This window comes from Anabrus simplex, chromosome 8, assembly GCF_040414725.1.
Source record: "Anabrus simplex isolate iqAnaSimp1 chromosome 8, ASM4041472v1, whole genome shotgun sequence".
NCBI classification, from domain to species: Eukaryota; Metazoa; Arthropoda; class Insecta; order Orthoptera; family Tettigoniidae; genus Anabrus; species Anabrus simplex.
The window spans coordinates 237,273,458-237,290,690 of record NC_090272.1 but is presented as its reverse complement, the minus strand read 5'-3'; the positions used below and the strand labels follow the sequence as shown (position 1 = coordinate 237,290,690).

At 39.9% G+C, this 17,233-nt stretch overlaps 1 protein-coding gene across 1 annotated transcript; it reads left to right on the top strand.

Annotated features, from left to right (window-relative positions):
* Nucleotides 1-1,894: 1,894 nt before the first annotated feature.
* Nucleotides 1,895-16,024, top strand: LOC136879391 (uncharacterized). Its single transcript, XM_067153207.2, has 4 exons — nt 1,895-2,044; nt 3,493-3,579; nt 6,802-6,936; nt 14,968-16,024. The coding sequence occupies exons 1-4, from the start codon at nt 1,895-1,897 to the stop codon at nt 15,178-15,180; spliced, it is 585 nt and encodes a 194-aa protein (XP_067009308.2). The 3' UTR covers nt 15,181-16,024.
* The last annotated feature ends 1,209 nt before the right edge of the window (nt 16,025-17,233 follow it).

The window sequence follows — 17,233 nt, the reverse complement described above, 5'->3', positions numbered from 1 at the left end:
TTCATAGAAGTAGTCAGAGAAAAAAATGTTACTTTTAGCGAATATAGAACAAGCAGCCTCAATTCGAAGAATATCGGGCAGATGGCGAGTTCAGCACATTCTGTGCTATCGAGTGGGCTCGGAGACCGCGGCGGCAGGGGACATGCGCATTATTTTAAAATACAAATTTGCACGGATAGGTCTTATGACAATTGGATAGAAAAGGGCTAGGAGTGGGAAGGAAGTAGCCGTGGCTTTAAATACAGCCTCAGCATTTGCCTGGTGTGAAGATGGGAAAACCATGTAAAACCATCTTCAAGGCTGCCGGCACTGGGGTTCGAACCCACTATCTTCCGAATGCAAGCTTACAGCTGCGCGCCCGTAACCGCACAGCCAACTTGCTCCGTACATGTGTTACTAGAGTATAGTGTCGGCTGAATTCTGCCATAGATGAAAGAATGCCACGAAAGTGTATATTTAGTACTCTCTTCCCCTTAATGTTAAGAACGAAGGAAAGGAAAGGTAGCTAGTACAACTGAGAGAATAGGAGTTGAGTACTTATAAAGTCTGATAAGAGGCGATGGTGTTCCATTGTTAAGGTTTAAAAGATTTATCTATTTTTAGTCATTTATAAAAATTGTTGTCCGCCTCTGTGGTGTAGTGGCTAGTGTGATTAGCTGCCATACCCGGAGGTCTGAGTTCCATTCCCGGCTCTACCACGAAATTTGAAAACTGGTACGAGGACTGGAACGGTCTCCACTCAGCCTAGGGAGGTCAACTGAGTAGAGGTGGGTTCGATTCCTACCTCAACCATCCTGGAAGTGGTTTTCCATGGTTTCCCACTTCTCTTCCAGGCAAATGCCGGGATGGTACCTAACTTGAGGCCACGGCCGCTTCCTTCCCTCTTCCTTGTCTATCCCTTCCAATCTTACCATCCCCCATAAGCCCCCTATTCAGCATAGTAGGTAACGCCGCCTGGGTGAGAAACTGGTCCTCCTCCCGAGTTGTATCCCCAGACTGAGAGTCTCACGCTCCAGGACGCTGCCCTTGAGGCGGTAGAGGTGGGATACCTCGCTGAGTCCGAGGGAAAAACCAACCCTGGAGGGTAAACGGACTAAGAAAGAAGGAAAATAAGCAGCTGCCTTATGAGCAGGTAGTACTGTACCAGTCTTACTGGATACGTACTGGTGCCATTTCACTGCAACACTTTTCTCTACTAAAGTTGCACTCTTTACCTCGTTGTAAGTTCTTAAAGCACCTATTTCATCAAAAAGTGAAGTCATCAATAATAATCTTAACACCTTTAAACACATTTTTCCTCTGCTTACCAGTCTAGCTCTTTCTTCACGAGTTAACCAGTGAAATACAAAGGACTGAGTGGCGCCTTCGGTGTTGTCAACGTTAAACTGATTTCAGCAAAGACACGCTAGAGGGCAGACATGATAGCAAATATACTGAAATCTATAAAAATAATATAATGAAATACAATGTGTAAAGAATATTTTGATTTCAAATGATTCAGAAATTCTGCTATTTTCGATGTTGTATTGGTCAATGTTTGCTTGGTCAGTTCCCTTGTTTTCTTGTCACTGTCTAGCAATGTAAGCACTGTATGTCAGTCTACGGAGTCGTATTCCCTTCTGAAGTCAATAAATATGACTATTTTTTGTCTGAACGGGGGTTGGGGGGTTTCCGGTGAAAGGGCGTAATATAGTAAGCCTAATCGTATGTGATGCCCACCTCTTGAGGAGTTTTTCTGCCTCACTGAACCAGTCTCTTTGGCTGCTTGGTGAAGAGAAACTGATGACAACTGTTGTTTTCAGTGAGAAGCGAGCTGGTGTTCCTGTTGCTCGTCGAGGTCCTGGTCATCGCTAGGCCGCACTCACAACCTCGCTGGCACAACCCGTGTCAAACGATGGTGGAGACTAGTCCAGCGCCCATTGACAGCAATCTCAGAATAACGTGTGCTCGACAACTCCAGAACAGCCTCTCACACATCAAATACCAGCTGCGCGTCACTCTGCGGCACTTCAGTCGACAGCCACTGCAAGACTTTTACCGAGAGGTAAGTTCAGCGGTACAGTATCACGCCGCGGATCTCTAGACAGTAGCTTCACATCCGGTAGAGTTTTGAGCCGCACATCATGTGGTTCAATATCGGTATGTTAACATATTAACAAAACATCAGATCACCTAGTAAGGTACGTTCCCTTTTTTACAATTTGCTTCAAGTCGCTCCGACACAGAAAGGTTTTATGGCGACGATGGGAAAGGAAAGGGCTAGAAGTGGGAAGGAAACGGCCGTGATCTTTATTAAGGTACAGCCCCAGCATTTACCTGGTGTGGAAATGGGAAACCACGGAAAACCATCTTCACGGCTGCGGACAGTGGGGTTCGAACCCACTATCTCCCGAATGCAAGTTCACAGGTGCGCAGCCCTAACCACACGGCTAACTCGCCCGGTTGTGGTATTTCTACCATATGGTAGGTTAGAACGGAATATATAAATTGTCATGTAGGCAGCCTAAATGGCACCGTACAGCGCGTCTATTAGCGATGATCGTTACGACGTCAAGTAATTGTGGTGACATTACCTAGTTCGAGTCCCATTGGTGGAGAAATGTTCACCATAAGCATGTTGGGGGGCAGGGTAGGAGAGGTCCTGGCTTCAATACCAGACCTCTCCGCGGTGATCAAATGGAGTCCGTCGCTTTTGATGGCTGAATGAATGACTTGGAATAGGGTAGAGTAAATTCTTCAATCGAACCTATCCCATAATAAATCAAAGTCTTGTACAAGTTACATTTTTGTGCAAACGCCTCAATGTAATAAAATTATATAGGAAGAAAAGCGTTCGCTGTTTGAAAGTAAAGTATTTTGGGACAAACATCCTCTGGAGCGTGACATCGTATGGACGATAACTAGATCAGAAGCTTTTGAAAGGTGGTGTTACAGAAGAATGCTTAAGGTGAGATGGGTAGATCGAATCACGATTGAAGGGATACTGGGCTAAACATGACGAGAAGAAGAGATAGAATGATAGGGCACATTTTAAGACACCTAGGACTTCTACAGTTGCTTTTTGAAGGAAGTGTGGGCGGTAAGAACAGTAGGGGTAGACCAAGGGATGAATATGACAAGCAGATTAGAGCAGATGTAGGATATAGTAGTTTCGTAGAATGAAAAGGTTATCACGGGATAGGGTGGTATGGAGGGCTAATATTAAGGGAGAAATTTTACAATTGACGTTATTTCGTAGTTCAGATTGTTCTTTCTTTTGTTCCTTGACTTTCAGATGTGTATATTGTTCCATCTTTCATAACCAAATGCGGTTACTTTTGTACCTGTATACATTTGTAGATTTCGTCGTTAACAATTTTTAAATTTCCATTAATATTATATGTTTTTTGTAAAATATTGTGGACTCGGAATCTTGTGAATCAGAAAAGCAAGACAATAAAATGAAATATATATATATAACAATGCTGTTTACAATTGATCGAAATGTTTCAGGTGCGTCGAGGCTTGGACGAAGTTCAGTACAAACCATCTTGGCTTCCTGACAACAATGCGAAGGTGCTAGTAGGAAACTATAATCAGGTGAGTTGACGACCTTCTTATACTGGTGTACAGACCTCCCCCTCCTAGGGTTCATAATTCTAGAAAACACGAGAAAATCTTGAAAATATTTAAAACCTGGCGTTAATAATTTTTTTAATAATTCTTTATTAAAAGATATTGGAAGATATTAGATATTCTTTATGTTGAGTCTATAATGCACTGCAGACAAGTTGATAGAAGACTTATGGTCGATGTAAACAGGTGATAAATAGTCCGGGCAGTGGCGACCAAGTTTGGCGGTGAGGTCGGCCGTCCTAGTTGAGCTCCGGATCCGAGGAGTCGGATCCCCAAGGTACCCTAAGACACCGGCCTCTCGGTACAGCGAGAGAATGGCGATTTGTCAGCCAGATATCAACCAAGGACCTTGGCTTTAGATAGCATGCGGGTCGGCATGCTGAAACAGAGTCCCCAGCCAGTAACCATTACTGCACCAGTCCCAGTAGCACTGAGAAGGGATGGCATGACAAGTCAACGGCACTGAAGCTATCACCTACCGGGCCGTAGTTGGTGTAGAACAGCCAGTAGCATGATAAAATAGAGTAATAGACCATCTACGGTGGTGGTCGGGGGACTGAAACAAAGCATCACTCGGCGACAGGAATTGTTTTATTTTATGGTCCAACATGTTGAACGTGGCTGTAGTGGGCAAGCAGTGAGGCATTTGTAGTGCAACATAATATGGAGGCAGAGCGGCTGAGGGAGATCTACCGAACTTAAGTGTCTTCGAGGAGATTTACAAGTTTGATTCCCGGCCGGGTCAGACCTTTTAGCCGTGTCTGCTTATTCCTCTCACTCGGGGACTGGGTGTTCTTTAAACATCCTTCCCGCTCATACAATGCACCACAACTACCAACGGCCGCAGAAACACGCAATACTGAATATATCCCTCCATCTGGCGATGGATCAGGAAGGGCATCCGGCCATAAAACAGGGCCACCATTTGCACCAGCGACCGTATCAAAGTGTGAGGAAAGTGGCGTGAGGAAAATAAGAAGAATGTTCCATCTGCAGTGTAATAAAAGTGCTCGAACTTTTTTCCGCCGCATGGGAAAGCATGCAATCATCTTTTTGAGTTTAGAAGATGATAGAGCGAGCAAAAATTCTTTGGTTGTTCTGCTCTTAGGTCGGTTTTTACCAACACTAGTAAAAGCTTGGTTTAAAGGTAAGAAAACCGAGATAACAGTTACATTTGTATTCATCAACAACTTCTTATTCTCTATGATGTTAATGCTTTCTGCCACCAAGTTCAATAACAATTCACTCTCTTGGAAAGTCATATTAGGCTTCTTTCTCCGTTTCTGCTCAATAGCGGACATACTGTATGAAAAATTGTTTCCAAACCCGAGTGGAATCAAAAAATTGTTTGTGTTTCGATAGTGGCGGCAGCACATAATCATTTGTTTTCCGTGCGTCAGTATGAAAAAATAAGGTTAAAATTCAGATTGAAACGTAAACTTAGTTTTGGTAAACCAAGATATTAAATTCTGTGGTGAATTCAGAAGTGACCGTTATCCGAGATAATGATATTATCCAAGTTTTTAAAATCCAAGATAACGCCAAAAGTAACTGACGTTGGTGAAAACCGGTTTTAGATCCTCTTACGGCAAGCAGGAGGTACAGATCCTTTGACTCCAATCATAGGGGAGATAAACAGTTCCGATAAATCGAAAGAAAAGTAAGTATATCCAGAAAATAATGGTAACGCTCATGACTACGGTAAAAGTCCGTTATAGCGAGAATTCACAACGGTGAAAATTTTACTCGCTATAGCGGATTGTCGTTATGTCCGATTTTTATAAGAGTAGGTGAGAAAATGAAAGACGTTCTAGACATCGTAAATATTGTATTATTAGCCAGATCCGGGATGTTGAGGTAGCGAGCCTGTCTCTTATTTCAAGGCCCTGGGTTCGTTTTCCAGACAGTTTAAGGATTTTTACTTTAGGACTGAGGAGAACAACAATACGAGATTTTCTCAAGCTCTTAGTTACAGGAAGAAAGCGCACAGTGAGAAGATGTCACTACTGACCTACGTAGTATACATAGACGAACTTTGGTCACCATGGTTACAATCAGGGTTGTCAGATACCTAAAATGAATATACGGGACAGATGTGCAATCGAGGAAGTCAAGGGGCTCGTATTCTACAAGTTATAAACTTCGCTTCAAAATGATACGCTTACTATTATGTTGACATCATAGTGCTGTTTGTTAATGGATGCGTTAACATTTATACACATACTGAAACCTACAGTACCGAACAAGTTGGCCGCAACGTTTGGGTCATGTACCTATGAGCTTGTATTCGGGGGACGATGGGTTCGAACCCCCACTGTCGGTAGTCTTAAAGATGGTTTTCCGAGATTTCCTATTTTACACCAGGCAAATGCCGTGGCTATAGTCTGTCTTAAAACCACGGCCGATTAGACCTTTTCTATACCATCACGCTGCCTCTGTCGGTGCGACGTAAAACAAATAGGAAAAGTCTTAGTTTATTTAATTATTCATAACAGTTCTTCCAATTTCAATATATTTTTCATTTCTCTGCAGTGATGTTAAAAGTTTTTTGTCAGACTTACAATTTCATAAAAAATCTCTGCATGACATCGAAGAGAAATTTACAGAAATGAACAGTTCAGACCTAATCAAGTCAAGAGAACATAACATTTCTCACAGCTGACAATTTCACACGAACATGCTACCTCAGGTAGCTGTCCGCTATTATGTGTCTTATTCGCCAGGAAACCAGAGAATTTAAAAAAAAGAAACAATTTTTAAAATCCAGGAACTCACACCAGATAAATAAACCAGGGAGTGAAGAAATCTATCCTCTTTGAAGGCAAGAAAAAAAGGCTCTCGGTACTTGTCAGAGGTGGAAATGCTAGCGTATTTCTCTGGAGGTTCCAAATACGGGCAATTGTCGTCCCGAATAGGAACTGTCCGGGAAGTGGGACATTCAACACGAACACGGCACTGTCCCGTAAAATCCGGGACGTCCGGCTCCCTGGTTACAATGATGTCGAGAAACTGTTGACAACAATTGCCTACAGACCCCCCAGCCATATTTCACAGTATCGTATTTTCACACTCTTCGTAAACTCTTTGATCGCGTATCTGTTCTCAGTGTATATTCTGTCAGAAGCAGATCCGAGCCTAACTCATAACATGCATGAGTTCTATAGTTTTGTTTTCTCATTTCTTTAGGTAATAAAGGGACTGCGCACTTTTCATCAAGATCTACAAAAATTTGCGATGGCCATCGAAGCTATGATAAAGGATGAAGGAGAGGAATACAAGAACGTTAAAATACTGGAGGAAATTGAAAGTTACATGATCCAGGTAAGTCCTGGTTATAGTCATGGTCACGATGAGATAGGATTGGGAAGGAAACGACCATGGTCAACCGCCGGAAAACCAACTTCTTGCCTGCTGACAGCAGGATTTGAACCCACTATCTCCCAAATGCTAGCTCACAGCTAAGGGATGGAAACCGCGTGGCCGTCTCGCTCCGTACCAACGAGTTAATATCTTAAACTTGAAACATAGCAGTTGCCAAAACGACGTGTGCCAGTATGTAACGGAAAGTGCGGTTAGGGTCACGCAGCTGTGAGCTTGCATTCGGAGGTAGTGGGTTCGAACCCCACTGAGGCAGCCCTGAAGATCGTTTTCCGTGGTTTCCTATTTTCACACCAGGGAAATGCTGGTGCTATACCTTAATTAAGGCTACGGTCGTTTCCTTCCCACCCCTAGCCCTCTCCTTTCCTGTGTCGTTGTAACGTAAAGCTAATTGAAAATAAAAAAAGAAAGAAAGAAGGAAAGAAAGAAAGAAAGAAAGAAAGAAAGAAAGAATACTGCTGCTTCTGATGTACCACGTGCTTCAGATATTATGTGCAGTTCAGTAAGTTACAGATACTTCGGGAAACCAAGCTCCCGATATGCGAGCAAGCTTCCTGCTTTACATGTGCAGCGGGACGGTCTACTCTAACTAAAGGCGAACGATGCTGGAGGTTTAGTAGTGCCATGCTCCCTGTTGAGAAAGTGCCAAGAATGCCAGGCCCCTATTTAAAGCGCAACATAATTCAAAATTTTAAATCTTTTGACTTCTAACTTGCAGGAAATGTTGGCGGAGGTAGATGCTTACAATGATTACAATACCGTTACGTTTTAAAATAATTTTTGAACATATTGAAAACAAAAAATTCAAATTTCAAAAATGGCAATAAAAGTATAATTCAAAATTAAAATCACAGATAAAATGTGGTAATTCCTCCGCAATACAGCCACCCAAGCGAATAAACACAGAAAATTTGAAACTATCTCTTCGGTAGTTCAGTAAGTAAAACTCCCAATCGCCATTTGAGCAGAGAAACACATGAAATTCGAAAATCCAATGGGCGTAAATAAACGAAGAATTGAGCCGCATATTGATAAAATTAGAATCGACATTACTTACTCTATGAAACAAAACGTAAGATATTGCCATCTGTCGTTTATAATGGTGCTAAATGCAGGCAGTAAGGTGCGCTGTATATCGCTGCACACGTACCAGACAGGTTACAGCATTGTGCAATAGGGAAGTGTTTGTTGACGTTACGATTTCAGTGACAGACAGCACTGGTTCCATGTTGTTTGCTACTGAATGGATCAGGAGCGTTTTAGTAAGGACGACTTGGCGAAAAGCTGTTAATTCATGAGGAATGTACAAGAAATGTGAGGCAACATTACATGATATCAGGTATGAACTTGAGGGAAGGATCAGGGTAGCAAGTGAAAGTGTCACAGCTTTAACGCTGTCGAGGGTGCAGGAAAGTCTTATGAGGAGTGTAGTGCTTTGTGCGGAACAAACGGATATGTTGTACTGCCCAGTAACAAAAGTGAACCGGTTTTTTTCTACTCATCTTCTTTCAATATTGCTCGAGTCTTTCGCCTTTACAGTAGATCGTCCCGCAACACACAACACTGCGAGTTTGGACCGAAAATCATTTTCTCCGAAGCTCCTGTTACTTCAGGCCATCGAACTTAATGGGCTGTTTATAACTGAAGCACGTGGTGCAATCCAGCAACGGATTCAATCTGTTTGCCTAGCCATCAGAAATGTCGAACGAATGGTTATCAACAATGTCATGAACTCCCTTTACGAATGTGTAAATATATAACACGCGAGTTATTATACTTCAATATCATTAACATACTGTTTCTGTTTTCATATTTCTGTCTCTATAACAATATTTATGTTTATTATGGCTAGTACTTTATGAGGCAAATCATTTCAAGTATTCTCACAGGATGGTGGTATAGTAAGTGAGAGTTGGGCTGAGTGGCTCAGGCGGTTGACCCCAACGTGGCAGGTTCGATCCTGGCTCAGTATTTGAAAGTGCTCAAATACGTCAGCCTCGTGTCGGTACATTTACTGGCCCGTAAAAGAACTTCTGTAGAACTAAATTCCGCTACCTCGGCGTCTTAGGAACCGTAAAAGTAGTCAGTAGGACGTAAAGCAAATACCATCATCATTATTAGTTAGATTGAATCAAGGTGCAGTAAAACCAATGCAGTGAGTTCGCAGTTGTGATTAACACTATTCTGTAAAAAAAAAAAAAGTCAGCTTCCAGACGAAACTACTGTATCTTTACATCGGTCTGTTTTCAGACCAAATTTGCTTTACGAGAGTGAAAGCTGGGTGGAATCAGGATATTTTATTCATAAGTTACAAGTAACAGACATGAAAGTAGCGAGAATGATTGCTGGTACGAACATATAGGAACAATGGTGGGAGAGTACTGGGAATGGGAAGATAAAGGCTGAGTTGGGAATGGACTCGATGGATGAAGCTATACGCATAAACGGCTTCGGTGGTGGGCCCATGTGAGGCGAATGGAGGGGGATAGGTTGTCTAGGTATTATCTGTTTATCTAGGAGAATAATAGACTCTGTTATGGAGGGTAAGAGAAGTAAAGGGAGACCACGATGGTCAGACTCAGTTTCTAACGATCAGAGGCCATAGGACTAGTTTTGGAGGATGGTGGCGGCGGTTAGTAAATTATCAGAGGCTTGCAGACTGAGCGATAAAATTCATACCAGTCTGTATATATGTAGGATGTATATAATGTATATCTTTTTGAGCCCGGCTGAATGGCTCAGACGGTTGAGACGCTAGCTTTCTGATCCCAACTTGGCAGGTTTAATCCTGGTCCGGTAGTTGAAGGTACTCAAATACGTCAAACTCCTGTCGGTAGATTTACTGGAACATAAAATAATTCCTTCGGGATCAAATTCCGGCACCTCGGTGCCTCCTAAAACCGTTAAAGTAGTTAGTGGGACATACATTGGCTATCCATGCATTAGCCCTGATATCATTACTTGGTTGCCAAAAGAGCTTAAATAGATTTAATTAAATTGAAAGAAAATTACCTGTGCAAACTGCTGTTCCGAACTCATGCCAAAACACCTGTTCAACTTATCTTCTACCGCCTTACCGACTAGCAGCAGTAGAAGTTAAACATAGGCAAGGAAAGGCAACACCAAAAATAACACATAAACATCAAACACTTACTGAACCTTAGTTAAGACCATCAGTTACTCAGATACCATGAACCAAAATAACCCCTGGTATGGCAATAACACTACTAAAGAAAACAAGAGGTTCATTGAGAACAAGGTACATATTATTTTATTCAAGAAATAACAGTTAAAAGGAGACATAATTAGTAGGAAAATAAAAGCAACGCCATCTAGATTAAACGGTAACTAATTAAAAGCAATAAAATATTGAATATTAATTTTAAAGTGTTCGGCCGATCGAAAAGGAAAAAATAACAGATTTTCTTTTTTAAAACAACAGATAGCAACTTGTGCACTTAGTAACTTGTTTCTTACAATTCAACCTGAAGCCACCACTTTGTTACTTAAAAGTTATTCTCTTCCATAGTTTCAACCGATTTTATTCTCTTTCATTATTATTATTATTATTATTATTATTATTATTATTATTATTATTATTATTATTATTATTATTATTGAACAGTACCAACAACCATCACAAATATTCCACCAGAATTCAATTCGTATCTCACTCCCGGAAAGAATAAATCAAACGACCCAACAGGAGGGCAGAATAAAACCAACCCCAACACAATAATAAAGGGAAATTAAAAAGGAAAAGGCAAGGGAAACAAGTTAATACATTACCGAGATGTAGGGACCACCAAACACATATAATTAAAATCCAATGCAAAGACCGTGAGCCACCCTATAAAAATAATCATCATCATCATCCCAACCGGTTGCTACGGTAACGTCAATACGCCATGTGTCCATAGCAACCACCAATATCAAAACAAGTACAACAATGGTACATACACAGGAGGAAAAGAAACCCCAAAAATATAATGAAATACGAACACTACAAGATAAAATAAATTAACTGGAATTAGAAATTAATATGTGACAGGAAAACATTTCACTGAAATTCAGGTGAAACCTATTGTGGTCTATAATTTTATAAATAGGGTAGTTACCTTTTCAATTACGCATACCTAAAACGTTAGATAAATACAAACCAATTTGCCTCCTTTTCAAAACAAGAAGAAATGCGAAATAACAATAACTGATAATACTTATTTGGAAGTAACCTTCTTAAAATTCACTACCCTCACTTTTAAGAAACAGTTAGGCGACATTATCAAGATACAAGAAGGAACCCGATTTACTGAATACCCTAACTAAAATTAAAATAATGCGAAGGTGGACGCTTTTAGAAGTTCACACAGCCGAAGTCTTCAGACCCGAAGTTTGTACATCATCTTCCGTGGAATCCGGAGGCCAAAAGAAATAGAATTGTGAAGAGACTTACATGTTGGTTCAAGCTGCAGAAACACGTTACAATTGTCTACTCACGTAGAAGCACTGGTAGCTACCATATCCAGAAGAAAAGTAAACAAATAAGAGGACGTTCTTGTTCAATAAAGACAGATTTCCGAGGGCAAAGCCCTCACACAAATTCCAACTATCCAGGATCCATATCGTAGATAGGAATCAGATCCCGGAGCGGAGCAAACACACCCCCTTCCTTCATCTTACTCAAGCCACGACACATGGCGGCGCACAGCTACAATCAGCATGGCCCACCGAGAAGGAACGAGAGAGCGAGAGACTCGCTCTCAAGGTGGCACTCCAACTCAGGGCACGAAATCGTACCAGACCAAGTTTAAGAATAATAGAAGAAAACATTCAAGCAATATAAGCACATAGGCTCCATGACGGAGATGATAACAAGTAAACAATGTGAGCAAAGGCTCGCAGGAAGTACTTGTGGAATACACGGTGGAAATAATTTCCGAATGACACCAATTTCTATAGCACGAATGCAGTTTCGAAATATGGTTGGGGAGAGCTAAAAACTCGTCACCAACGTGACAATCTTAATGCCTTAAACCTCATGGTCCCCCCATGGCGGATTCGGTAGTTGAATCTAGCCCATCATCAGGCCGTCGTCATCCTGGGTTGCCAGCCAATCAAACACCCAGCCAATCGTCTGCGATACACTCCGGACTCTCCTACTCCTTCTTATTTACATTAGGGCAGAAATTTGCGGTGTATCAAGCCAAATGTACTTAATGAATGCCTAATGCTCAACCGTACGCGAACTTATGTTAGAAATCTCACTTTTACGTTTAGGCAAAGATTGTGGTCTACCTAGCCGAAAGGTACATAGCAAATGCCTCGTGCTCAACCCCACACGGACTCTTATTAGAAGTCTAACTTTTACGTTTAGGCAAAGATTGTGGCCTAGATAGCCGAAATTCACATAGTTAATGCCTCGTGCTCAACCGCACACGAACTCGTGTTAGAAGTCTATAATTCTTCCCGTTCTAGTTCAGGCATTGCACCCTGATCGTCTATTCACCTTCTACGACGAAGTATTTGTTCTATTGGTAAGTCACGGCGCAGTCATCTGCCGGACTGACACACTCGCGACCGCACTGAAGAAAATGTTAGGACGGAATGAAGACGTCCCTCTCTATTTATAAAGAACAGTAGATGAGGCCACGCCATGGGCTTCACCCAGTTATACACTTGAGATCGTTATGTCGCGAGTCGTTGGGTTCCCACGGTGTTCGCGCGAATGTTGTATTACGAAACACACTATTTATTAACGTCTCAAGACACATCATGTCATTCAGTAAATTATTAGAAATATAACTGTAGTTTTAATTTCTCTGATATCTTTCCAGGAGAGTAGATGTGGCCTGATTTCCAAACGTGTCAAGCTTGATTTTTGATGTTTTAATTCTTAGCAAGGTGGTAGATGAGACGAAGTTCCTCGAATAGCATCCGAGTATCGCCATCCTTTATCTGCTAAATTCTTTCTCGCTCACTCCCTGTGCCACGCCCGTCTCTACGAGCTGTACTCACCTAAAACACTTAGCTCTACTTCGCGCTTTTTGTGACTTCAATCCTCTAACACTAAGTTATTGCTGCGTTAAATATACATTTCTCTTACCATGAACGATACGGTTAAATATGAACTAGTATAGTCCAGGAAATAGGTAAGATAGGATTGCATTCTATAATGATAGTCCTAGATAATATCTGGTGCGTTTCAAAAAACGGCAGTTTGAATTCAATCAATCAATCAATCAATCAATCAATCAATCAATCAATCAATCAATCAATCACCAATGATCTGCATTTAAGGCTGTCGTCTCGATGACAGATTACCTATCAGTCGTTTACCTAGTCATTCTTAAGTGATTTCAAAAATGTTTGACATATATCGAATTGGTGTAGATATAGCAGAAGGCACCTTTGGTAAAATATTCCAGTCAGTAATTTTTCTTCCTATAAATCAATACGTGTTTAAGAAATAAATTTGACTGAAGTTTGTATTACCATACTTTTTTAAATAAAATAGCCCACCTCGTTCTTGAAATTTGTTAGAAACGTAACCCTGTCATGAATTTTAATTCTCTCATGACAATGATTCCGATAATAATTCACGTAACTGTTACACTCGATCTGTCACGTTCAAAAAATCTAATCTTTGTCTCTCTATAGTAGAATAGACTTGAAGTTTTCTGGTGGCACATACATTTTCGTATAAAACTCAATAACACCAAAATCGTTGCTTAGTGAATACTTACTGTAAGTGACAGTATATACGTTGATACCTGGTACTCTAATTTAACAAAAATATATAGTCTTCGTTCACAGATAAAAATAAGTAGCTTTATCACTTTTGATAACCTCAAAAGATATAGTATATCGGAAATGTACTAAGATAGGCACCAACTCAGAGCTTTGGAACAAATAGCTATCAAGTACACGGGTAATTATCCACTCGAATGAAAAATTTATCCTCGAATGTTTTAGTGCACTCTAATTAATTTTCTAAACTACGAAATCATCACGATGAGTACAGTTGATCTGAATGTGAGTGCATCTGCTTTAATATGATTTACATCCAGGCACACAGCACGAACGACAAGGTCCTAATATATCGTATTAGGTTTAAAACAAAATTTCAATAAGAACATCAGTACATTAACGTTTACTAATCAAACCGAACCAACAGAGAAAACTAAACTGATGCTTCGCACATGCTTATGTTTACATTTGAACAAACAGAACGCGGCGCCATTTTTCATCATATCGATAGCTGCATTCAGATCTGTTATTGCACATGGTCTTGGTTGATTTTCCTAAAAACCCTTTATTACATTTACATTCTCTTCCAAATCCTCAAAACATATCTAAGGTGAAAGAATGCAGAAAGTGGATCAATGCACTTTTGACACATTATCTCTAAGATCTGTTGTTTGTAAGACGAATTGTGACAGATAGATAGATAGATAGATAGATAGATAGATAGATAGATAGATAGATAGATAGATAGATAGATAGATAGATAGATAGATAGATAGATAGATTGATTGATTGATTGATTGATTGATTGATTGATTGATTGATTGATTGATTGATTGATTGATTGATTGATTGATTGATTGATTGATTGATTGATTGATTGATTGATTGATTGATTGATTGATTGACAACGGGCTCACAGCAGTTGGCTGAAGGTATAGGCTTAAATAAAGTTCAGGATAAAAACTAAACATTTACAAACAAGGAAGCATTTTTATATTTATAAATCCTGTAAATCCTTGACCATCTGAGGATAACCAGACCTCATTCTCCTTCACTCCGTCTATCGATTAGATCACCTGTCGAACAGGCAAATCGTTCCGCTACATCGTTCTTAAATCTTCTCATTTAGTCTGAAATGTTAGAAAGAATCTCATTTTGATATACCATTTCCCTGGCTGATTCGCCAATATTTCTAGATATTAATGTTCCGTTGTGCACTGATTCCAGCTGCTGTGTGAAGTAGAAGCAGCCCTAATCTCCCTTGGTTGTGAAAGACCATACGCCGTTCAGCGCTCCATCATGCCAGAGGAAGACCGCCATCCATCAGAAGAAACACGGCGCTTGGTACGCGACTGGGGCATCCTCTCCAAATATCGCACCTATCTTACGAAGAGGCGTCAAGAACTGCTTAACGTCATACGAGCTCGCCGAAAGCATTAACAAAGTTTTATCAATACTACCTCGAAATAATCCGTTAAAACAGTATCGAGAATGAAATAGGGGTTGGTAGACAAACTTCAGCTCAGATATCTGTTACCGGACTGCCAATTCAGGTACATCAAATTCCAAAATGAAATACGGGAAATTTTGTGATTTGACTTCAGACATACCGCAAGGCGTAACAACAGTGATATGCAGCTTATTCATTACTCACTGTGTATTGCCAACCATCTTTCCCGTACTTCCAATGAATGGTTCGCTTTCTTTCTTGTTTATATTGGTACCAAAGTTCTGCGGAAGGAAGATAGTTCATCGCTGTTTAGAGAACAATAATTTTATATTTATTATTGCCGATAATATTGATTGACATTAAGAGTTTGTAGCATGGATATTGAAAGATGAGTTGATCGACATTTTTTATTTTCAACAGAGATGAAGACTGAATACTATAATATGAGTATATTAATGAAGTATCGCTCCCATAAACAATCTACTCGTGCATTTTTGTACATTTTTAATATGATTGCTCAAGTTACATAAGATTGTAATAATTCCGGTGTTTTGTAAGACAATATAAAAATTTACGGCGACAGTTGTTATACGATTTCCTTATAGACGACATTAATTATTCTCATGATGTATGTACGACATTTCTCAAAGGCCCTTGCGACCGACTGCCTGTTAGCTCACTGCTGTCTCTCTATTCCTGCGCGTTCACTAGAACGTAACTTCTAAACAATTCATGCAAATTATATTCTGTTTTCTGCTATTTTTTCTATGTCGCACTAACACAGCGACTATGGGGACTGCACTGGTAAGGAAGCTACTGTGCCCTTAATTAAGGTACAGCCCCAGCATTTATCTCGTATCACAATGAAAAAACCATAGAAAACTATCTTCAAGACTGTCGACAGTGAGGTTCGAACCCACTATCTCCCGAATGCAATTTGACAAGTGAGTCAAGCGACGTAGCGAACTCGCTCAATAACGTATCTACTGTAAAATGAAAAATATGAATAAAACCATTGAGGTGAACGAAGAATTTATTTTGGTAAGGATTATGTAATTAATCTCAATATATGGTTTCTGAACTTAAGATTTCCTACTGGAAATTAGAACACAAAATCACGTATTGAGGTGCGTCGCAGAACATTTTATGCTCAACCATTCTTCCACACATCGTTCACGGCTCAGACAGCATAACCCAAGAAAGCGCTGAGATAGCTGTTTTTCTTTGATTTCCTTGGCTAAAGGACAGAAGGTAGGTAATTGCTATCATTTTACAACCTGCTTTGTGTAAAAGTTTAACTATTACACCTGAGCTCCTATTCACAATAGAATAATGAAATGTTCACCAAATGCATGCAGAATGTTCTTACCTGTTATTATACACTTTAAAAGCCCTAATACAATTAGTTCACCTTCAGTGGGGTTATTTGAAAATACATAAAATGAATTTCGTTTGACACTTGTTTCTCTTTAGTTACAATTTTCTCATAAAACTGCATGTACTAAACTTTTAGATTATATATAATAAAAGATATGTGATCTCCTAAACAAAACATTATTTTTAAAATGATCTATTATTTGGAAAAATACTATTTTTCTATTTACCTAATTCGCCTCGCACAAAATTTTGCAAATATAAATTTAAGTAATCGAAACAGTTTAAATTTAAATCACATAAAATTCTGTTCGCCACCTTCAAGGTGGTTTCAAGAGTTCACATAGAAAAAATTATAGTTCTATCTCAAATAGTCAGTTGCTTAGAAAAGTGAATCTGAATGTCTGATAACTCAAATCGTATGTATTTAAAACGAAATCCATTGCATGTGAACGAATTCAGTTAGGATTTTTAAAATGTATAATAAGAGTTGAGAACATTTTACATGAATGTGCTGAAAATTTAATTAGTCTATTGTGAATAGGAGCCCAACTGTATGAGTATGAATTTTGCCCAAAGCAGGGTGCAAAATTATAGCAATTACCTACCTTCTGCACTGTTTTCTCTTTGATTTATTTCACTACAAATGCCCCAGCTTGTTTCATACAT

Coding starts and splice junctions, on each gene's coding strand:
- LOC136879391 (XM_067153207.2), top strand. CDS start 1,895: ATGGTGGAGACTAGTCCAGCGCCCATTGACAGCAATCTCAGAATAACG. Junction 2,045..3,492: donor TGCAAGACTTTTACCGAGAG/GTAAGTTCAGCG, acceptor GAAATGTTTCAG/GTGCGTCGAGGCTTGGACGA. Junction 6,937..14,967: donor TTGAAAGTTACATGATCCAG/GTAAGTCCTGGT, acceptor CACTGATTCCAG/CTGCTGTGTGAAGTAGAAGC.